The sequence below is a fragment of the Xiphias gladius genome, chromosome 21 (assembly GCF_016859285.1).
Source record: "Xiphias gladius isolate SHS-SW01 ecotype Sanya breed wild chromosome 21, ASM1685928v1, whole genome shotgun sequence".
Classification (NCBI taxonomy): Eukaryota; Metazoa; Chordata; class Actinopteri; order Istiophoriformes; family Xiphiidae; genus Xiphias; species Xiphias gladius.
In genome coordinates, this window is record NC_053420.1 from 10001041 (window position 1) to 10025561 (window position 24521).

The 24521-nt window shown below is 40.5% G+C and overlaps 1 protein-coding gene across 3 annotated transcripts; it reads left to right on the forward strand.

Annotated features, from left to right (window-relative positions):
* The first annotated feature begins 337 nt into the window (after nucleotides 1–337).
* Nucleotides 338–22971, forward strand: LOC120807328 (proto-oncogene tyrosine-protein kinase Src-like). 3 transcript variants are annotated; one of them, XM_040159147.1, is made up of 13 exons: nucleotides 340–707; nucleotides 10349–10630; nucleotides 11683–11782; nucleotides 12855–12872; nucleotides 14091–14189; nucleotides 14492–14595; nucleotides 17110–17259; nucleotides 17384–17539; nucleotides 18245–18424; nucleotides 19751–19827; nucleotides 19954–20107; nucleotides 20365–20496; nucleotides 20844–21052. In XM_040159147.1, exons 2-13 carry the CDS (start codon nucleotides 10357–10359, stop codon nucleotides 21050–21052), a joined length of 1653 nt encoding a protein of 550 aa, XP_040015081.1. In that variant the 5' UTR covers nucleotides 340–707; nucleotides 10349–10356. The 3 variants fall into 3 exon arrangements, with proteins under 3 accessions (XP_040015083.1, XP_040015081.1, XP_040015082.1); XM_040159149.1 differs by lacking the exon at nucleotides 12855–12872 and having other exon boundaries at nucleotides 338–707; XM_040159148.1 differs by lacking the exon at nucleotides 340–707 and having other exon boundaries at nucleotides 10357–10630; nucleotides 20844–22971.
* Nucleotides 22972–24521: the final 1550 nt, after the last annotated feature.

Below are 24521 nucleotides of genomic sequence, written 5' to 3' on the forward strand. Positions count from 1 at the left end.
ACCGATTAAACTGGCCACTAAGTGGGTTCCGGTGAAACGAGGTAGTTGTTTTCTACTAAGCATTTGTGTCGCGCTGTGGTAAATACTTTAATTTAAAAAAAAAAAAAAAAGAAGAATGTAGTCGATCGCGACTCGAGGTGATTTTTAGAAAAGCTAAACGGGGGTTTTGCAGTGCCTGCCAGCGCCTCGGCGAATTCAACTGTTTCGGTATCGAACTACGCAACGCGACGTGAATCTTACTGACTCCGCCGCTGCTGCGTAAAAGGCGTAAAATCCAGGCTCGTCATATTTGCTCTCCCGTGTTTCGTCAGTGATGCACTACCCCGTGCCTTTCCCTCGGCGAGGCATGTCTCCTTCGCACTACACCGCGCCTGCCTCGTCGCCCGGATTCACCGCGCCGTCGACTCCTCCGAGCTGAACGGGCTACTTCGGCGTAGGCTTGGCGTTCGCCCGGCCCACCGCAGCCGCCCGGCAGCTGTGCCCTTTGCTCCTGAAGACAGTCCCCGTCATGACCTCCTCCTCCTCCTCCTCCTCCTCCCGCGATTCTGCCGACATTCGCTAAATGGGATTCGTGGCTGGTCCGAGGTTTCCACAGCAACTGACCGTCCGCTTCCATTATTTCTCTAATGAGGACAGCCATACGGATTTAACACGGTTCCTCACTGCGCGTCTCTGATTTTTGGGCTGAGCATCAAGACGCGTCAAAGGTGAGTTGATTAAAGCTTGTGTCGTTTTAAGGCGAGAGAACTAGATTTCCTTCCGAGCGACCACCGAGGCTTTAGGTTTGTTGCTGCGTATTTTTCTTATACGGATGTTTTACACACAGCGTCTGACACCCCCCCCCCCCCTCACGCTGACTTGTGTTTCATTGTTGCACAGGCGATTCAGTTGGTGTTGCTCGCACATTGCTCAGTGCCACTCGGTCTGTGCCAGGGCTATGTTGTTGTCGATTTACTACACCCCACACAAAATGCAAACCATCCTCAAATGCCACATTTTTTTTTCCTAAAAAGAAAAAAAAAATCTTTGTCACGATCAAATATACTCGGGGAAGACGCGGTAAATCGACTGCGCACAGAAAATAAAGCCAACAATCCATCGAAATTCAAAATGGAGCTTTAACAGCACCTGTTTTGATTCATCAGGCCGCATATGCGCTGAATGTGAGCCGAGCAGCACCATTGTCGCCTTTTATCCCTGTTCCCATTCACAAATCCCTGTTTACGTACTTAATGGGGATCAGTTTGGCAAAGACAGAGTGGATGGGGTTTTTTTTTTTGTTTTTTTTTTTACCCCCCCCCATAGCAAAGACGTTATCATTTTGACAGCTGCTACTCCTGTAGGCAGCTCCTACCCCACCCCTTGTTTCTTTGAAAGCAGATTTGCTGACAACAACTGTTGTTTAATCCCATGGAAATAGAATTTTAATTATGTGGCTAATCTATTTTACAGTTGGTTTTGGGCTTTGGACACGTTCCAGCTAATTTCCATATGGCAGTGGATTCAGGTTTGCTACAATTGAGACACAGGAAACAGTGGGAAAGCTCAAAATTGGATATTCACCACTGGACAACCACAGAAGATGCAGTAATATGCTAGCCTCCTCTGATAGACATGAGGCAAACATAGCATGACAAAAAAACATCCAAATACGTGGTTGGATACTGGTTGAAAGTGACATCCTCTCAAATAATGTTTTACAAGCTGAGGGAGTACTCATAGTGGATCAAAATACACAATGTTCCCTTACACAGGGAAGTAAAAGATGGATGTTGGTCTTGCGGCTGCAACTAAAGACTATTTTCATTATTATGAATGTACCAAGTATTGTCTCGATTAATTGTTTAATCCATAAAATTTTAGCAGATACTAAAAAACACTCATTACAGGTTCTCATAGCTCAAGGTTACATCTTCATATGTCTTGTTTTTTTTTTTCCCCAGTCAACAGTTCAGAAACCAAAAATATTTAGTGTGCTATCATAAAAGACAAAGAAAAACAGAAAATATACCAATTTTAAGTATTTTTGCTCTAAAAATATCTTAAGCAGTAATTGTTTATCAAATCGTTGCTGATTATTTCTCTGTTGAATTGACTTATTGATTATTAGCCTAAGTGTTACAGCTCTAGTTGGCTCCAAAATACAACATATACATGTTTGGGGAAAGAACAAATATCACCCTAAATTTATTTTGATATCCTGTAAATCACAAAGAACAAAGGCTGTCTGTAAATGAAGTCAAGATTAGGTGCTGTCATTAACAAAAGACCTATGACTTTTTAGAAATAATCGCTTTCCAAGCGTGTGGCACCTCCGACATGAAACAGCCTTTGTGTCCTCCTCCCCACCCTTTGCCCTCCTTGATAGAATTAATCATGCTGTGGCAGCCATTTCTCATAGCCTGGGATAACTTGCCGCCAGAGCCACCAGTTAAAGATGGACAGAAAACGGAAGTAGGTTTTATCAGCTGAGTGCCACAATCCACCCTCTCTTCCTCCTCCTCTTCTTCCTGTCACCTGTCCTCTGTCTGTTTGTCACTGAGGAAGAGGGTATATGGGATGGGACGTTTAGACACTGGCTTAGACTTTGTGAAGTGTGTGTGGGGTTAACAAAAGATACAGAAAAAAAGACAACAGAGAAGGTTTCATTCAGGCACTGACAGTACTCAGACAGGACAAGACTTGATAGTTAAGTGACTGCATTGTCTTTTCTTCGGCCCTTTTAAAATTAACTACCCGTTCTCTGTCTCCGACACAGGCTATATATAGCTGATCTGTGTATTATACATGCATGTGGACTGCACTGTTTCATGTTATCATCCAGCGAATAGCTGGATAAGACAGTGACACTAATGCGCACATTTCCTCTGATTTTGATCTTGAGGGAACTATCATTGCTCATCCTCCCTCGCCTCCCCTCCCCTGGGCAAACTGTAATTTTCCCATTCGACTGAAACATTGGCTCCAGCTCCTTCACTCTCTGCAGCTCAGTGGCAACTGTTACCGTCTGTTGTGACTCAGTGAGGTTTGTCATGGCCAAACGTGCTTATATCCCTTACCAGAAATGTACAGCTAGTGTGCTCGGCTTCAGATGCGGGATTAAAAAAAGGTTGATCAGGCAGAGGAAATGTGGCAAAGAAACCTGCGCAAAATAAGGGAACTGTTAATTCACTACTATGTTTGTCCTAGAATTTAAGTTGCACTTAAATGTAGCACTTTGAAACGGAATCTTCAGCATTTGGTGAAGGATTGCTGCAACAAATTGCTGCATTTACAGTATTGAACTTTAGCATCTCGGCTAATTGTTCATTAAGTTTATATTACAGAATAAAATTAGAAATCCGCAACTTAACTTTCTTCACAGATAGCTCAGCAGATAATCGCCTAAAGTGAATGCGCTATGCCCTGGAGCACAAAATTGACTGTAGATCATCAAGGATTTTTTCTAGTCTGTCTTAATGAAGCACTGACACGTTATCCCTAATGCTAACCTTTGGTTATTCCTGCCCAGATTCTCTCCTGACGAGATGTAAGAGACAAAACCCACAGTTCTTTGCAAAAATGAAGCTGAGGGCGTCAGCAGTCTGAGTTAGTCTAATCAAGTGGGTATCTTCCAAAGTTAGTCATTTTTAGCACCAAATTCCCCCATTGTTTCCCTGAACAATAATTTCTTGTTGAGCTGGGGTGGCTAGACAGTAAGAAAAACGGGAGCTATGAGTCTACTAGGACTATAGGCAACCAAAGAAAATCTTGGTCAACTGAAATCATACCTATTTTTAACCAATCAATTTGCCCGTCGGGGGAAAAAAAATCTGCACGTAAACATAAAAGCTAGTATTTGCAGCATGTTAAATCCTTTTAACCCACTGTTTTATCAATATGATGATGACTTCTTTGACATGCTGTCAGTTTGTTTGGAGACAACTCCAAGTAAACGTTCAGTAAACATTAAAAAACTTAGACCTAGCAGTCTTCATTAGGTTGGGCAAGTTCAAAGTTTTGAAAATGGGAGTGTTTTCAAAATACCCACTCATTTTCACCGGTAGTCTGTTCCTCCCACAGCCGAAAATAATGGATTCATCCTGGAAGGCTTGTCTCCTTTAAAAGTATCACAGGTGATTGTCCAACCAATGAGAATTTGGTCAGATGAGAGCATAAAACCTGGGCGGAGACTACAGCCCTGGAGTCTACAGCCATGCTATTGGCTCTGTGAGACTGTACTCAGGCACAGTGCTAATGCTAACGTGCTGATGTCTACGTATAATGTCTATCGTGTTCACCCTCTTAGTTTATTGTGATAGCAGGCTAACATTTGTTAATTAGTAGTAAAAACACAGTGAACTACTGTTAATAATTTTGTGAGTGTTCTTTTAAGACAGACTTTAAAAAATGCAAATCCAGGAATCGTATTGGAAATGATAGTGTCTGTGGGTTTATGCCATTTCTACGAGGCAGACTGGAGCGCATGTGAAATTATGACACATAATGAAAATATTGGCCTGATGTGATGCAGTTTACCTGAAAAGTGTTAAGACTTGCCTTCTTAATTAACTTACATTCCTTTATTCCTCCCTTTCCTCTACAGTATTTCCCTTCCACACCCAGTATTAACCTCATGTGTTGAGACTGTTTTATAGATTTTATAAGGCTCAGTCAACACCGAGACTGTGAGAAAGACACAGGTTAGTGGTAAATGTACTGCGGATATTGAAGTGCTCTTGAACTCCATTGTGGTTCTGAGGTAAATACCACTCAGAGAGCAGCCTTTGAACAAAGCCTCTATTTGCCATGATTCCTATCTAATCCTTAAAATCTCCTTTCTCACAGCACAACCAGGCACAGCTGTAATTCACATAGTCAGCATGTCTGTGCATTGTATCATTCTTTTTAATATTAAACCATATGTTACATAAATTTATTTTTACAGAAATAATACCAGAAATGTATCTCCTACGGCTTTAAATTAAGACAAATATAGAAGTAATTAGGAGCAGAAACAACTCATGCTTATATACATGCACCAATACCGTCAAAAAAGTGAATGTGTTAATTTGGATTTCAAACTCAAATAAGAAGATTTTTAAATAAGATTTTGATTTGTGTCCTGGGAAACTAGAAAAATAGAGATTCTTTGTTAACCCCCCACCCCATCTTCCCCCTCATCTCCCTCCTTGCTTCCTTCCTCCCATCCCGCCCCCCACTGCTCAGGTGCCTGTTCTTGTTGCAGTCTCTGGCAGTCATAGCGGTGTGGTGCAATCTGGTTCTCCCACATTCCTTCGTGCTCCTTTTGGGTGGAAAAACTCACAAGCAATTCAAATCTGTCATCATCTCTCCTTCCTCATTATTTTTTCCATCTTTGTCTTTATCCTCTCCCTCTACCTTAGTCAGACTTTACAGTATCTATTTTTTTATTTTTATTTTTTTACCTATTTGAGCCTTTATCTGTCCTGTATACTTCTGTCATTCACTCTTCTCTATTCACAATGTTGAAAGGACTCACATGTTAGCACTTCTTGATATTAGAGTACTCTGACACCATATTAGGAAAAGACGTGAGGCTCAGCTACAGTGCTAGCTCTGTTGTTTACAAGCTCTATACAGGCACTGAGGCTTTCAAGGGCTGGTGTGTGTGCTGCGTCCTGGAGAGAGCTACTGGTAAGTGTTGGACACTGTATGCACTGTGAATCTTAAAGGACATGAATTCTTCCATCACTGTATTGGGATATATTTGCATTGCTGGTCGATGACCATTACCTCTCCTCATCAGTGTGTGCTTTAACTTGATAATTAGTTACTTTTCCAATCGACCTGACTTTCCTTCCACCAGAGGATTTATAATCCTCTGGCTGAAGCGTTTAAATATCCTGATGTACCAAGCATTTGCCTTGCTGAACTGTCCACAAGGAAGATGTTTGCCCTGTCCGAATTACTTATACTATATACAACTATAAATATTAGTCAATCAATCAGTGAAGAAGAGTGAATTCTTATGAGTATAAGAATTTGCTGGTTTTCTTGGTCTTACGTTATAGTAAACTGAATATTTTGGGGGTTTGAACTGTTGGTTTGACAAAAGAGGACATCTGAAGACATTACATTGGGCTTTAGAAAATTTTGATTTGATCCAATTTTTTATTTCTCTCTGTTTTATTGACAAAAGGATTAATAAATTAATTAACTGGTAGAATAATCAATGATGAAAATGATCGTTAGGTGTAGCCCTAATATATAGTATGAAAGATAACTTGGACTATGTAACACTGCCAAAATTGTCCATAAAAAGTGTCGAGCCAATGATCCCTGCACATTTAAAACTGTTCACATTTAAATGTTTATCTATACTGCTCTGTAATGAAATATATTGTCAACCAAAGAGTTAAAATAGGAAAGCTGCAAAACTCCTGACAGATAACTTCTGCTTGGATGTGAAAGTTAAATCATACATACCATGTGGTGCATACAAACTCAACTTTAGTTTTTAATAGTGTTTTGCATTAGCATGTAGTACTCACTATATACTTTGAGTATGCAGGAATAAAAACAAACAGTTTTGACACAGATGTTAAATCTATCACTTCAACAAGTGCTGTTTTGCAATGGGCTCTGTGCTGTGACCTCCTCCATCACAACACTACTATCACATTATTTCCACACATTCATCTGAACATCTACAGACACAGGGACCCATCTGTAGGGCTTAGTTACATTACTGTGTTTGAATTCACAGGTGCAGATGCTCAAGATCAGTTATTCGGCATTACATCTCCAACCACGTGTCTACATCATCATCAACATAACCATAGTCAGATATGTTGATGAAACTGTACTGTTAGTTGCAACTTATCTAATGTTTTGTTGTATCTTCTTTGCCTTTTTAATCCACTCCTAAAGAACTGTTCTTCTACTATGGACTTAGTTTTAATCACAGTGGCAAGCTTTGGGCCAATAATGGCAGGAGTCCTATATCAAAGCTTGAGAAAATCTGTTTTGAATGCCCTTTCTTAATTAGTCGACGTCGGTCACGCTGAAGTAACTTGACATTCACTATCAGCTATTTGTATGATGTCTTTTCTAAATTAATCCGATGGTAGAACTGCATGTGAAGATGTAACAGTTTGTTGCTCAAAAGTAAATTCCATCCAAAGTCTGTTTGAAACCTGGGTGTCCTGTTTCATGAGTAGCTATCGTTCTCTGACCATGTTGCATCTGTTTCCCGATCGTGTCGCTTTGCTCTATACAAGAAAAATCAGGACTAACCTTACTAAGTATCCCACCCAGCTCTTGGTACAGGCCGTGGTTATCTCTTGCCTCGACCTCTGCCCTTCTAGTGGGCTTCCCTTCACGCACAGTGAAACCCTTACAGATGCTCCAGGATACGGCAGCGCATCTGGTTTTTGATCAGCCTAAAAGGGCACGTTACTCCGCTGCTCATTGACCTCCACTGGCTACCCATGGCCGCCCGAATCAAATTTAAGTCACTAATGCTTGCCTACAGAGTGACTTATGGGTCTGCACCCATCTACTTGAACTCAATCATACAGACTTACGCTCCTTCTCTGCCATTGCGTTCCTCCAAGGAAAGTCGTCTGGCATTCCATCCCAGCGCACAAGGTAATCACATTCCAGACTGTGCTTTTTTGTGGTTCCCAGGTGGTTGAAGTCTCATCTCTTCCAAGAGTACCTACTCTCCTAACAGCTCTAATACCCCTACATGCCTAACAAGCGCTTACTGCGCACGTTGGGTGCACTTCTTTACCTGATCTCCTTGCAATTTTTTTGAACAGAGCTAGCACACAGCACTTACCTTCAAGGTCTCCTACTGTACTGAAGCTTTAGTGCTGTCCCTAGTGCTGAGCCACCACCCTTGCGGTTAGTCGACAACCCGCTACACCTCCTCAGCCAAAGCTGCCACAAAAGCATCTGCCAAATGTAAATGTTAATGTAAAAATACATATCAACAGTCAGTCTTTAAGTAGCACTGGCTGTTTGAAGATGGTCATTTTCCAGTAATTTTCTCTCAGATTCAAGCACCTTGAGTATCAGTCTGTTAGCATATACTAACTATGTGGGGTGCTAAATATATCAGTTGCATAAGTTCCTCCATGACTTCATAAGACTGCAGTCCATTTTACTGTGATCTCAGCCTACTTTTCTCATGTGTTGTCCTTTTACACATCTGGGTTTTCCCTGATCATCAATGAGCTGGTATCATCCATCCAGACCAGAAGCCAAATCAAGCGGTTTACTGGTCACCCAATTCACACAGTCCTGTCCATCTTTTCCTGCAGGCCTATAGGTCTATCTCTGTGTGACTCAGTGTTGCACCATGGGATATGTTAACCCCCCAGTGCGCCAGATTACATCCTGGCAGGAGTTGAATCAAAGCTTGCATGACTGTACGTGTGTGCTTGAAATCACTCATGCTTGTGCACATTCACACACACAGCAGGGTACACACCCACACTGCTCCCCAGTGGGATCCTTCTGTCTTTGAGAATTCCCATACCTGTGTAATTATGTTCTGCTTGCACATTACACTTAAAACACCCACTAAGCCTCAGCTGTCCGTTCAGTATACAACAACCACCTACGCGTTCTTTTTCCAGCCACTGCAAGTTCCTTTCTCCTTGTCTGTTTAAAAACCCTCCCTGCCCTGTCTATCAGACTCACACAAGTGTGATGGAAACACTTACACAGACACATACATGTGTTGGAAAAAGGATGTGAGACGCAACTGTGGTTGAGTGTTAGAGTGCGATAGAGCCTTGTTTCCCAGAGACCAAGGAACAGCTGCTCACGCACAATCTCACACACACACACACACATACACGCCTACACACATAACACATACACTTTGTCTGGAACTGAGAGTGCCTCTATTCTCAAAGGAACAAGGCTGTTTCATGTGTGTATGACTGTTTCTGTTTCAGCTGGCCTGAAATAGCCGGTCTCACATTGAGTCACTCCACTGTGCCTTGAGGGGAGGATTGGACTTGGTGTTTGAACAGGGCACTCCAGCTTTCTGTGGCTGCACTTGACTGTCTGAGCATGACAGTGCGCCTTTTACTTGTTGCGTTTATCGGGCCATAATAGATGTATTCAACATCAGGATGGAAAGGAGAAGCAGCAGTTTACAGTAGTAACCTGTAGAAGACAGAACAGTTTTTGTCCTTGTCAATTCACCAGTACTAATGCTCCCTTCTTTGAAGCTTTGTTTTCCTCATAGATGTTTATTGATTCAGAACTGAGTGAATCAACAGATAGGAATGACCTTGAATGTATATTTGTTTAACTGTTTCAAGGTGTGTTGCTCTCAGGCTGTTTGCATGCGAAACAGTTCCGACTGAAAGCAAAAATGAATGTGAGACTCAAAGCACACACTGCTCAGAGGAAGTTTTGGTTGAGAAAGGTCAATGAATAGAAACTGAAACAGGGTCAGTTCCTGTTCCTTAATGAATCTCAGGGGTTTTTTTGTTGTTGTTGTTTTTTTTTTTTTTAAACAGCTTTAATATCTTGTCAATGGGATAAAACAATCTTATATCGGAGCCAGTATTTATATAACATATATAAGTATGTAAAGGATTACTAAGCCTTCTATTTTAATTGTAAAATGAAATGGCATTGAGATTTTTTCTGTAGGGTTTGACATTTTTCCACATGAAACAAGATATGTACGGATCAGATTTAATTTAAATATTACAAGTTTAAAAGAAGACTGACATCGAAATGCCTAACGGTAAGCCACATTACTCCTGCTGGAATTAAAGTAGACTTGTGGGATTTACATGATGGCAGGGGTTAGTTGAGTTCCCCGAAAATCTAAAACCACTTTTAATTTGAAAGAAAGTAAAAACACAATGCATCACACAATAAAATTACACACTTTTTGAATTGAAAAAGTTGATTTCATTGTTAATCTGTTGATTATTTTTAAAATTAATCAATTAATTTTTTGTCTGTAAAGTGACAGAAAATAGCGAAAGATTGTAGTTTCTCAGATTTCAAGGTGATATCTTTAAGGTGATGTTGTTTTTTTTTGGCCAACACTCCAAAATTCAAAGATATTTAAATTACAATGGTGTCAAACATAGCAAAGCAGCAAATTGTCACATTGGAGAATTTAAACCCAGAGGATGATTGATGTTTTACCTTGTTTGTTTTTTTGTCTTTTTTAAAAAGGGACAAATCGATGTGATCGTTTTCAATTATTTAATGTCAGTTTACGAATCATTTCAGTCCTCTTTGGCATATAATGGTACAAAGATGGTAACAACCCAGAGGAGGCCTTGTTTTAATCCTTTGGGACTTGAAGTACTGCATTCTTACTCATCACTGGCTCTCATCCCAGGTCTGCACATGGGGGCGGGCAAAAGCAAGCCCAAGGAGCCGGGCCAGCGCTCCATGAGCCTGGATGGCACTATCGGCACAGGCTCAGACAGCGGGCACTTCCACCACCTGGGCCCCGCCCAGCAGACCCAAACCCCCAACAGGAGCCCTGCCGTTGGGACAGGAAGGCGGGGGCATCAAGGGCAGCACCAGCACGCCCCGACAAACACTCCTGAGCTGGCTCTTTTTGGAGGGGTGGACCACACAGGCACCATTACCTCACCTCAGAGAGGACCTCTGTCAGGTAGGAAACGTGTTGTGAGATAGGCACGGTGTGGAAATACTATAGAGCATTAATCACTACAGGAAACCGTTCAGTGAAATAACAAATGTTACTGAATGAGATGTTCTTCAGTTTGCCATTTCTAATAGTAATCCAGATTAATTTTTCATTTCATCAACAGTGCAGTAGTTCAATTTTTTGGGAAATAAGCTTATTTGCTTTCTTGCTGAGAGTTGGATGAGAAGATTGATACCACTCTCATGTCTGTACGGTTAATATGAAGCTACAACCAGTAACCACTTAGCTTAGCATAAAGAGTGGAAACTCTCTAAAGCTCATTATGCTTTATCTTGTTTGTGTAATCTGCGCAAAAACCCGAAGCATAGAATCATCTTTTTTTGAGATCAAAAAAGTTCTGAAAAAACAAAAATATCTAAAAAATGATTCACAGTGAGTCGCACAGAAAAATATTTGAAAGCTGTTTCTTTTTCCCACCGTCATCTGTCAAACAGATTTAAAACCTTCTCCTTGACTTTGAAGCCTGTTGTGTCACACCGTCCAGATTTTACTTGACATTAAGCTGTAATGTGTCTAGACTGGCCAGATGGTTAGCTTAATGTTGTTCCATCCAGAGAGCAGAGGGGCTGCTGGTGTAGCAGGAGCGGCTCTGCTGGCCGCCTCCTCCTGCCGTGAATCTAATGACCCAATCAATGATTAGCTGGAGAGTTCCCAGGTTTAGATCGCAGGTTCATCAAAAGGAAGGGGGCAGAAAGCTATGCAGAAAATAGAAAACCATTGATATAATGGCTTTGTCCTTCATGGACGATCGGTCACAAGCAGTCTGACTGTCGATATTTCTCATTAGGCCTTGGCAAATTGTTTTATACAGATATGGAGCGGAGGCAAAATAGATTTAAAGCACTACAGCAGATAGAGCAAATTATTATCAAGGGCCAGACTCGCATTATGGAAGTTAATGTGAATAGGGCATAAAGGGAAGTACCACTGTCTTAAATTACATTGTTCCCTAAATATATATTTCTATGTGTGTGTGTGTGTGTTGTTTCTTGCAGGAGGTGTCACTACATTTGTGGCGCTGTATGACTATGAGTCACGGACAGCGTCTGATCTGACCTTTAGGAAAGGCGACAGGCTGCAGATTGTCAACAACACGTAAGAATCAAGTCATCTGTCTATCTCATTCTCTCTGATGCCACAACTTCACAAAAATCTAAATGAACAGATTTGTTGACGCACGTTTGAGCGTGAGTGTGCACAATCGTATATGTGGATGAACACGGACAAACACAGTGTGAGTCAGTAACTGTGGAGCAATCCAGACAGCGGAGTCCGATACTCCCCATCAGTTGACTAAAGCAGAGCAGAACGGCACTTTGCAAAGACATTCACGGGGCAACTGTCGTCATCATAATCTTTGAGACCCTTTAGAGAGCCTGTCATGGCAAAATTTACATTTCCTCCACACAGATAACACCTAAAAAAAATATGTTTTCCTGTTGGCAAACAGCAAATGTTGAAGTCTGTCTATGTTGTGATGTGATTAAGTTAGAAGGAACAGAACATAGATTTCAGTAGTAGTAAGTGAAAATGATATGTGTATTTAAAAGCTGATGTTTCCAAGTTAAAGCATCTGGAGCATAATTCTCCCACAGGTATTCAAAATCAGAACAGTGGCGTTTGTTGTCTTTTCCTTTGCACTCTTTCCATAACTTCCTGCCCTAAGTCTTGTCTGCTGTTCTTTATATATAGTCTGGCACTACATAGAAGGGCTGAAAAAATATAGTGAATTCATTCTTAATTAATATTACAATATCTATATTACAATACACTACTCAGTGCATGGACATTTTTATATAAATTTTTAATGCATATGATGAATTGGAAGCAGTGAGACTGTATCTGTGAGAATATAAAGTGAGTCCAGAAATCCCACATGATATGAGGTTTTGATCATTAACCGAAGTAAATAAGAGATACTTCTATTGTAGAATCATGAAAAATATTACAAACTGCACTGAAATGGAAAGTGGAACTTTAAAACTTTTAAAAACCCTGCAGTTCGTGCAGACCCACAGCATAGTCCCACAGCATATCCAGCTCCTTTGCTATCTGTCTGTGCTGTGCTGCTTGCCTTGCTGTGTCTCCTTGCTGTGTTTTGATGTGTCTGCTGTGTCTGTTATCTCTCCCCCTCTCTTTCTTTCTCATGCTTCATGGTTTCTCCTAGGAAAAAGTACAGCTTCAGGTCAGTAATACTTAATGCAATAAAAAAAATCTCGTCCAACCTTTTGTTCACAGTCCCTTCGTCGCTGCACGGATTTGTCTGGTCGAGCTTGTAGTGTAACTGTGATGAACTAGTAAATATTAGAGAGAGAGACTGATTTGATGCACTAATTTACTTGGTACTTAACATATTGTCTGTCTCTGGATATACAGTTAAAGACCTTAAATGTAAATTGAGGGACTACAAGTGGAATAAAAGGTTACCTATGTCTGTCTATTTCCTTTCTTAACCACGTCTTTTTGGTCACATCATTCTGTGCACTTAGGTGTGGAATTAAATTTGTATTTTGAAAAACCCCAATATTTAAGTTTCCCCTGTTTTTGTAAATAACAATATAGGTCTTTATACAAGTTTCAAATTGCATCAGATATACTTTGGGCTTTCTCACTAAGATATGTAAAATGAAAAAACAGTGTGAAGCATCCTGTTGTACAGATACTGTAATATTCGAAGGAGTCGGGTAATGTCCTATATTTTTCCAATTGGTACCAAATCCAATGAAAAGAACAAAAACCTCAATGAATTGATCCTACTAATAAGTGTTGTCTCTGTAGTCTGATGTGTATTATTCCTCTGTACCAAAGAAACACTAGAAAACTATTGAAAACAAATGAGCCGCATCATTAAACTAGGTGACATGTTCCCTCATTAAGATGAAGGAGGGCACTGTCATTTTATTTTAGGCCAATCACATCTCACTCGGCCATTGACACTCACTAGCTACCAAGTGTAGTGTAACAAATACAGCATTTACTCTCGTTTGAGTAAGTGTTGCTTAAAACTACAGTCTCCAGCAATTATAACAATACTGCAACTTTTTAAAAAAGGGGTGACAAAACTATATTTGTCACCCATTTTTAAAAATGTACATCTTTGGTGGGAACCAAGGGGCTTGGGACTGAATGCCACAGACAGGATAGGGAAGTCAGCAAGTATTTGTGTATTTATTGTTTTTGTTTTTTTCGTGGAATTTGATGACAGTAATACATACATACATACATACATACATACATACATACAAGAGTGTTATCTTTTAAGTGTTCTTCAGCTATCGTGTCTCTTAAACTAGCAGATCACTAAACCAGGAAATATTAGTGGTTGCCTCGGTGAGTTTTCCGTTTGTTGTTGACGTTGCTGACGTTGTCTTGCTCTATGTCTGTCTCTCTCTTTCTATCACAGAGAAGGGGACTGGTGGCTCGCACGCTCCCTGACGACAGGCGAGAGTGGTTATATCCCCAGTAACTATGTGGCTCCGTCCGACTCCATCCAAGCAGAAGAGTACATTATCCCTTCCTTGTTTCACTCTTGCAGTTTGTTTTGCAGTTTTTTCCCTACAGAGATTTAAAGTAATTTTCAGTGCAGGACCTGAATGTAGTTTTACTCTCATTTCATTAGGATGATGCATACATAACAAGGCTGTTTCTAAAAGCTAATATAAAGAGTATAGAGGCTATTCTCACATATAAACCCTCTTCTACAGTCTTCCAATTTTTTCACTCTAAATGCGTCTCTGCCTGACTGCTCCAGACGCTCAGTAGTAGCTTCTCACTGATCTTATTCTCTGTGGCCCACTTTGGCAGGTGGTATTTTGGGAAGATCACTCGGCGTGACTCAGAGAGGCTCCTTTTGAACCTACAGAACAGACGAGGAACCTTCCTGGTGAGGGAGAGCGAGACCACTAAAGGTGAGGGAGCAGACTTTTGCTTCACTGCAGAGGCTGAAACGCTCCATCAGTCGTTAACAAGATGGTCCTGTTCGCTCTTCTGCCTTTTTCAGTGTCTATTCATGATTATCTGATACATCTGTGGCTCAGGTATTTTAAGAAGTATTTAATGTAAAAAAAAAAAAAAACCGACACGTTTTCAGCACAGGGCCTCTGTCAGGGTTTTTTTTGCCAAGTTGGTTTTCCACACTTTCCACACCTAATGGGCTGGCGAGGTAGCAACAGCACATTCTTCAAAAAGCTATTTTATTTAAAGAATGGTTCATTTTAAATTTAAATATACTGTAGACTGGTTTAACTTTTCCCATACATTGTTATTTTAAGATGTATCAGCCTTTTTAGGTTTACAAGAATTACTTATTTATCAAGATAAAGCCATTTGTCAGAAAAATAAAAAACACAATAAAATTGTGTTTTAGTAGTATATTGTCACTGAGAATCAAGTTGACATTGCAATAATTACAGATTAGTCAGTCAAAATTAAACTGCAGCGATTTTGATAATTTATAAGTTGTTTTTTTTTTTTTTTTTTTCCAGTCATTTTCAAGTAAAAATGCCAGCCCCTGGGTCCAGCCTCTCGGATGTAATAATTTGCTGTTTTTCTTTGTCATATGTAATAGTAAATTGAATATCATTAGGGTTGGGACTGTTAGTCATCACGTTGCTTTTTTTTTTTTTTTTTAAATTACATAGATGAAACTTAATCATGGAGAAAAAAAAACAGCAGATTAATCAATATTGACAACAGTTGTTTGTTGAAGACCTAAACAAGTTGTAAAATGATCAGTGATTGTAATTTAGCAACAGACAGGGCCTTTGAATTGTTTCCTGGTAGTGTGTCATGTTGTTAGGAAATTCATGCATTATCAAAGAATATTCTCTCTACAAAACATGTTTAATAAAAAACATAGCTTTTTAATTTGCACTCAAAGGAAGTCATGACACTTTCTCAGTGTCCCTGGAGCTTACTCCGTGCAGCAAAAGTGATCTTACTTTGAAATAAGTAGTTCTTCAGGGACTCAATTTAAAAATCAGAAGCTCGTAATTAAGTCATTTGTTAACTTTCACACAGGCCTCTGGCGCTAAATCTTTGTTCTCTGGGCTTCTGGCAGACTTTTGCATCTCTCTCTCTGAAAGTCTGGAGTGAGATCTGGTCCCTGTGACGTAGGTGCACTCTTTAGTGGGTTGTTTTGGAGGAAATGTGGGGAAAAAAGAAAGGAGTGGAGTGGAGTGGATTGGGGCTTGTGAATGGATACGGGTGAAACACTCTGCCAGAACTAGGTCAACCCAGGCGGGTGCTGGATTTCCCCCCGGGTACAAGTCTCTGTTCTCCCAACACACACACACACACGCTGAAAGGGGGGAGACTCTTAGGAAAGGGGGAGGATCAGGGAGAATACGTGCAGGACAAGAACGCACCCTGTATTAGATGTCAAATGTGAGGTTCACAGTGTGACAGGTGAGCAGAAGCCTGCTGCTCGTATGTTGTAGAAAGTGCAAATCATGTTAGACTTTGCACGACACATCTAATTAGGGCTCAGGATACAAGCACACAAGTCTTGACCCACTTCAGATCTCTAATCATGGAAATCCATTATCTAAGCTTTTGCCAGAGATATTTGTGGCCTTCATCTTGCATATATGAGATGGAAAATGCTGTGAAATGGGTAAAATGTTGCAGTTTTTGTGTCCATATAGAGTGTTAAGGCCCTTATGCCTGCACATATTTAGATAAGCAAAGAAAAGAATTTTAAGCTGTAGCACAGGTATCTGTTTTGGTATACTACAGCCAATGATATCTGTTTGGATGGAAAGTTTGCTAGATCGATGGTTAAGCTGCTGGAATGGTATAATGGTGATTATGTTTATATCAGGTACCTCTGGTTGATATACACTCATTTCAGGTGGATAAAATCTGTGGGAAGTGTGTCTCAACGCCACTGGATTTTCTTTCTGACAAGAGAAGAAGGGTGAACATCACTCAGCAAAACTCCAGATCAAAGACAATTGATTTTTCATTTTCCTTTACTGGGGAACAACCTCTCTGTGGATCTTAGGTTTGCTCCGTCAATTCAGTCTTTTGAATCACGTCTTAAGACACATTTTCAGTCGTCTGATTCCTGTCAACAACTGTAAGGTTTTTAATTTTTTATTATTTTCTGATTTTTAAATAATTAATTGCTTTATGTAACTTTCTCTTAACATTTCCTGTCCTGAATTGCCTATGAAATTTAGTGTTCCGAAAAGTTGTTGTACAAAACAAGTTAAAGTTGCCAAATCAGACTTTACTTAGCAGTGGGCCATGGACAAGGACCTAAAGGCTTAGCTGAATTTCCAGGGCCCTTAAAGGCACCAACAGGGACTTGCCCAGCACAGCTGCTAGGAAACTCAAGAGAGCAGCTGTCACACGGGCCCAGATACGCCTGGTTTTATTGTTGTAACCTGTCTCTGTCTGTTGTCTTTTCTTGCTCGCAGGGGCGTATTGCCTGTCAGTGCTGGATTATGATAACACCAAAGGCCTGAATGTTAAACATTACAAGATCAGGAAGCTGGATAGTGGAGGTTTCTACATTACCTCCCGCACCCAGTTCACCAGCCTACAGCAGCTAGTCTTCCACTACCGCAGTGAGTAATCGGATATGTCTCTTTTCTGACAATTATGAAATGTCAGTAGCTGTGATAGTTAACCTTTTAATAATGCTGTTGCTCTTAACCTATCCTTCCTCTTTCATTCACTTCCTTCTTTCAGAGCACTCTGATGGGCTGTGCCATGCTCTGACAGATGTGTGTCCTGTGGCCAAACCTCAGACCCAGGGACTGGCCAGGGACGCCTGGGAGATCCCCAGAGAGTCCCTCCGCCTTGACATTAAACTGGGACAGGGCTGCTTTGGAGAAGTCTGGATGGGTCAGTACCACACACCCCCTTCTTCTAGGAGAATTAAATGAACCCCCCTTACAAAGGTTATACATTGAATGTACAAAATATGAGGGTGAATTGTCTTTCTTGAGGTGTACTGATGAGTGAAATCATAGCGAATTGATTTCTTGTTAAAGAAATAGTTTGATATTTTGGGCTATTTGCTTCCTGATGAAGAGTTAGATGTGAAGGTTGATACCAGTCTGATGTCTGTCCGTTAAATATAAGGCTACAATCAGATCCACACTAGACTAAAAACAGGGAAATGGCTCTGTCTAGCGGTTACAAAATTATAGTACTAGCCCTCTAAAGATCAATAATTAACGCGTTAGTGCTAGTCTGGTACTTAACCTCTGAACTGTTGTGCTTACTTTTAAGTTTTTGTATATATTACACGAGATATGACGTATTAATTAGTGAGCTAAAGAGATGCCTGTAGGTGTATTTTTATTTTTTAACCATTGGACAGAACCAGACTGGCTGTCTACCCCTGTTTACAGTCTTTATGCTAAGCTAAGCTAACCAGCTACCAATCGTATGAATGGGCAGATATTAGGATGGTATCGATCTTCTCATTTAACTCTTGGCAAGAGAGTGAATAAGTGTATTTCCCAAAATGTCAAACTGTTCTTTTAAGTCTTCTTTATGTCAGGAAGTTATACGCCAAACTTATAATGCTGTGTTTTCTGACAGGTACATGGAACGGTACAACGCGAGTAGCCATCAAGACCCTAAAGCCTGGCACCATGTCTCCAGAGGCCTTTCTTCAGGAAGCACAGGTCATGAAGAAGCTGAGGCACGAGAAGTTGGTCCAGCTGTATGCTGTGGTGTCGGAGGAACCGATCTACATTGTGACAGAGTATATGAGCCAAGGTAATACAACATAAAGATAGTAACTAGAGCTGGGTATCCGTCTACCTCAGTACTTTTTGTGGTGCCAACCAAAATGTGTCTAGCACTGAGTATCAAACTGTTAACTGCTAAAAGTGGGCAGCAAATGCTTGGACAGAATATTAATCTTTCATTTTTAGTTATTCTTGATCAGACCGCTCTGAATTAAGTAAAGATTCTGCCAGTTTTAAACTACTTCATTTAGGCACATGTCCTGTGCAGGTGCTTGTTGATTAGACATTTAACAATATTTGAAGACTTTCGCTTCTTTTGTTAAATGAAAAAAGGTCTTGAAGAAAACTGTTTCTGTTTTTCAAAGTACGTTGTTCAAAAAGGATTGTTGTATTGGTACTTGGACAGAAGGATTTATCTGGCTCAGGAGTTTTTCACCACTATGGGGTTTCGGGTCAAGACACAGAGACTGGATGGAGCGTTTTAGGTATCAGGTACTAGGTGTGTGTGTGTGTGTGTGTGTGTGTGTGTGTGTGTGTGTGTGTGTGTGTGTGTGTGTGTGTGTGTGTGTGTGTGTGTGTGTGTGTGTGTGTGTGTGTGTGTGTGTGTGTGTGTGTGTGTGTGTGTGTGTGTGTGTGTGTGTGTGTGTGTGTGTGTGTGTGTGTGTGTGTGGTCTAAAACGGGACAGTAATCCCTGTTACTGATGTAGTTAAATAAGAAATACAAGCCCGAATCTTAATGAGTGAATAATCTCATAAAAGATAAATCAACTCAACTCTTAGCTGTCAGCAGTAGGTGGAATTTTGCAGGAGCGGAATAAATCTCTCATCCAAAATACTGAATGTGCCACATGAAGGCTGGCAATTTCCATGTAGCTTAAATATTGAACTGAACAAGGCTCTGTAGCCATAGCTAATGTTATTATAGATAACCACCAAGTAACAAAACAGGCAAAGAACGACTAATTTAGCACAAACCATCTCCTTAAGTTAAACATAACCTCGTAACAGCCTCTGTCGCAGTGGCTTTCTGTCATCTACGCACACAATAGGAAGAATTGTGCCCTCCACTTGGCAAAGGGATTTCTGTACCCTGTGTGGGCTGGTTGTTATGGTAAATAACTGGCTCTTAAACAAGTACACTGCCAGAGCATTTTCTACAGTACTACTACGAAAAACTTCAAATTCAGCTGTGACCTCGCTATGCAGTATGCACTGCTGTTTGTTCACAATCCCATCTAGATGACTGCTTGCACCTAGTGGTTTAATAAGCTAATTGACAATTTTAATTTGTGTTTGGTGATTATCTTGAATTGGACACATAATCCACAGCTGTAGTTTGGTCTTGTATTTACAGGTAGCTTATTGGACTTCCTTAAAGGGGAAGCAGGAAAGATGCTTCGTCTGCCTCAGCTGGTAGACATGGCCGCTCAGGTAAAATTACATAAGGTTCCCTCACATTATGGTTTGTTGTGCTCTGCCACATATAACCACAGTAAAACCTTAATAATATCTGAAAACATTATCCCAATATCCTATAAAATCCCTCCCCCTGTCCAGATTGCTGCGGGCATGGCTTACGTGGAGAGGATGAACTACGTCCACAGAGATCTGCGTGCCGCCAACATCCTGGTGGGAGATAACCTGGTGTGTAAAGTGGCTGACTTTGGTCTGGCAAGACTCATTGAAGACAATGAGTACACTGCAAGACAGGGTAAGTCCACACTACCTCTTTACACAACAGATTATTCTGTAGTTTCTATTAACATAAAACTAAAGAGACACGTGGGAGCAAATATAAACAGACATGATATTGGCACTACAACTCTTAAAGGGGTCCATAGGAAGGAATTTGAAAGACTTTCTAAAATTTAAGTATCTATTTTATTTTACAGCATGTTGCATTTACATCTTTCTCACTTGCAACTGTTTTTTTTTTAAATTTTTTTTTTTATTCCTACGATCCTTTAGGAGCTAAATTCCCGATCAAATGGACAGCACCGGAGGCAGCTCTGTACGGTCGCTTCACCATCAAGTCAGACGTCTGGTCCTTTGGTGTGCTGCTCACAGAGCTGGCAACTAAAGGCAGAGTCCCCTATCCAGGTACAAGCAATTTGAGGACATCATCTTGTGCTTTGGGATATTTTGATGGGCATTTTTCACTATTTTCTAACATTTATAAACCAAACAAAAATGATCAGGAGATTAATCAATTATGAAGGCAGTCCTTAGATGCAGCCCTTAAAATGATAAAACTACAGAATGGATTATTTAATATTTTAGGAATATAAATGATAGACATAAAGCATTGATAGCCACAAAACCAGTATTTTTGATGTTGGTCTGTTACTAATTTCATCCATCAGATTTACTGTAATAAAATTACTGGTTTTATTTTAGGGAAGAAGTTCTCTGTTTCCCTAAATCTAACTTCCCGTTCCCCTCGGCAGGAATGGTGAACCGTGAGGTGCTCGACCAGGTGGAGCGCGGCTACAGAATGCCCTGCCCAGCGGAGTGCCCCAGCTCCTTACACGAGCTCATGCTTTCCTGCTGGAGGAAGGACCCGGAGGAGAGACCTACATTTGAGTACCTGCAGGGCTTCCTAGAGGACTACTTCACCTCCACAGAACCCCAGTATCAGCCTGGGGAGAACCTATAGAACCACACACTGAACCGAACCTGAGGGGGGGAACCTCAACACAGAACGATCTGCACTAGCCGACCTCAGAGGAACACCTGTGAGAGGATCTGAGCCTGTGAAACTCATCTGAGATTCTTCTGTGAAAGCAAAACCAAGACAGAAACTGGCAGACATCCCCGCTGTGCCATTAAGGAACTGCTGCAGAAGAACCTGGAGAACCTCCTGCCTGCATAACACTCACTGTTTACTTTAGATTCTCCTGTAGCTGTAAGAGGAGAACTCTTTGCTGGACAAACTCTGGCTCTGATTTTGACTGATGGACTACACTTGCGGGTAAATGTTTTTGAGAGGTGCAACTGATGAGGGAGGAATCGAATCAGGATCTTCAGACAGAGCAAGAGGGAAAAGAAGAAGCCTCCTGTCGAAGAGAGAAGGCCAAGGGAGGATATTTCAGTCGGGCATGAGCTATTCAGCAACACCTCCCGCTTTCCCTCTTCAGTTGTGTATGTTTGCCCTCATCTGGTACCTTTTCCGCCCACAGAAGAGCACTGCCACTGTGGCTCACGTGGCAAAGGAAAGTCTGTCTCTCTTAAAACGTCCTTTATCTCCCGTCTGCCTCTCTCCTCTCTTTCTCTTTTTCTGTCTGACTTTCACTAACTTCTCTCCGGTTTTCTCAAGTGCTGCCTCTTCAAAGTATCTCCAAGTAACTCACCTCTGGAACTCTACTCTGCATCTTTATTTATGTTTACTTGGACAATATGTCTCCCGTGGTTTAAAGTTTTGGTCAGTGGCAGACAAAAGTTCCTGATTTCTCTTTATATTTTCTGTGATTATCGATAGGCAAAGTTCTTAGAACCACTATCATTGTATTGCCAGGGTAAATGTACTCTACAGGCAGGTTCTGTAACGCTGAAAATTATGTAATTTCAATTCAAATTTGAGGCCTTTATCTCTTGTTTATCCCTTCTTTTTCTAGCTGTATTTCTTGACTTATGCTGAACGGCCATTGTGGCCTGCTGGATCCAACCTCGATGATTAAAACTGATTTTGATGCAGATAGTGTTGGAATGCTTGTTGTTTTGATTGACTATGATTTAACTGGAAAGTTGCATTGAAAAAAAATCAGCACTGTTGTGGTGGCAGTACAGAGCAGTTTTAGTAGTTACCAGTTCATTTCCTCAGAGGCATAAATGGGGTAACTTTCATCAAACATTTATGTGACCTACTAAGAGGCTGACACAGCTACCGAACCAATCATATTACTGTTTAATATCCAACTCGGCTCAAGATGGGAAAACCCTGAGAGTAAAAGCCTGCTGTGTTCTGTGCCAAACAAATTACATTTCCCTACTGCTGTCTATGTATATACTGTTTTATTATCAAGGGGCTTTCTTGAGTTTTCAGTTCTTAAACAGGTAACTCTTTACTTAAAATAGTACAATTAAAACTCTGCACCATTTCCCAGTAAACGTCATGTTAGTGAGTAGACGGGACAGGTAAACTTGTCACTGCTTGTTGAAGAATTCAAAAGGTTTTTACACATCTCACAGGTGTTGTGACCATAAGAATATGCAACCAGGCAGCCCTAATGAAACTAAAACTCTGATCAGGTAACCCTAATAAAACTGTTTTTATGACTTACTATAAGAGTTGATTTTGAAACCAGTTAGCATGCTTTTGTGCTTTTCTTCTCTTGACCAATGGCTGGGTTTGTATTTTTGCTGTAATGTACATCAACGTGTATGTTTACTTTACTCCAGGTCCAGGTTAGGTGAGGCATAAACAGACTTCTGAACAGTTGTGCCATCAACCTAGAATTCATTTTTTTGATATCTAATCCACTGCTGCCAGTTCTCACTGTCATACTGTACATACTGTAGCTCTTTAGGGTTGGTTTTTGTATCATGTATGCCACTTTCAAATGGCAGGTATTTATGTTGAGTGTCACACATTTCACAGTGGTTCGGTTTATGACGTAGTTGATACAGCAACAGTAGATACGGTTATACATGATTACCAACAAATACTATGAAACCAGTTATCAAAATATGAGCCATGCAGCAATAAGAGAGAGGACAGGCCATGCCCGCCAAAACTTTGAAATTATCGTCCACTGATGATGAATGATGAAGGCTAATTTAATCAATAATGCGGATGACTCTGAAACCACTTTGGGTTGTTATATGATATGAAAAATGAGGTCAAAGATGTAAATAGTATCTTAAACAAATGACTGTGACTATCATGTAATTTGTTTTTGTATAGTTTTTCTTCAATTGCACCTCCATGCTGAGGTTTTTACAGTGATGCACGCCTGCTCCCAAAATGTTTAATATTAAGAAGCTACTGTAAATGAGGCTTATGGAATTTTTTTTTTTTTTTTTGAAAATATTGGACTTAATATAAAAACCTATATCTGCAAAAGACATTTTAAAAATTTGGCTTGACACATACATTTCCAAGAACGTGTTCATGATCAGTGCTTTCCTCTTTTGAAGTGGGAATTACCCGGTTTGTTCTGATGCACTGAACCGCCTGTAAGTCACTGGGACAATGTGGAAGTCGATGGGCTCATGAAAAGTATGACTTGCCAAGGTCTCATTGGATCTTTCTCTGCCATATTTAAAAAAAAAAAGTGTCTCAGTCTTTTTTGTTGTTGTTTTTGTTCGTTTATTTTAGAAATCTATGCAGTTTCGGTCTGGCATTCCTGCAATTTTATGGCCATTTTGTTCTCAAGTCAAAATCAAAGATCATAAACAGTAGGTGTGAGCATTTTTGTAAGGACTTCTTTTGTCTTTTTTTTTTTTTTCTCTGATGTAACAGGATTGAAATGGGTATCGTGCCACTTTATGTTGATCTTATGTTGTGCAATAAATTATATTTCAAATGTGTTTTGATAAGGGTGTGTGCTGGTGTGTGTGCTGTCCTTCGACCTGGAAATGTCACACTGCTCAGGCATGACTCAGTAATTTCTCAGTAAAGCGATGAGCATGCACCACAAGCTGCATGTTTAGAGAAGTGAGCATGTGATGTGAGGACCATAATTCCAAGCTAGCCGCAATTTCTGGTACATTCAGGCAGCGTAAAGGGAGAATTTCAAGAGCGAAATGAAATGTAACGGCTAAATTTTCTGAAGAAAACTGTTGCTGAAAATGAGCTGTTAAAATACAAAAAGAAGCTGACGTAGTTGAAGTGCCAGTTGAAATTTGAGTACGGAAATAGATAATTTAAACAAAAGTTAATAGCTAAAAAGCACTAAAAGGAGATCGATACCATAAAAGTACTGTTATTATGATATGGTCCTTAATTTCACCATTTTCACCCGGCCCTTGATCAGATGTGCTTTATCAGTCAACGAGTCTCCTATGAAACAAAATCAATATCTGATAATCATGAGCCACTCATGAGACAATCTGACTGCTCATGATAGTGCAGTAAAAACAAATGCAGTGCAATTCCTCTTTACAGCAGTGAGTGTCTTAGGTAC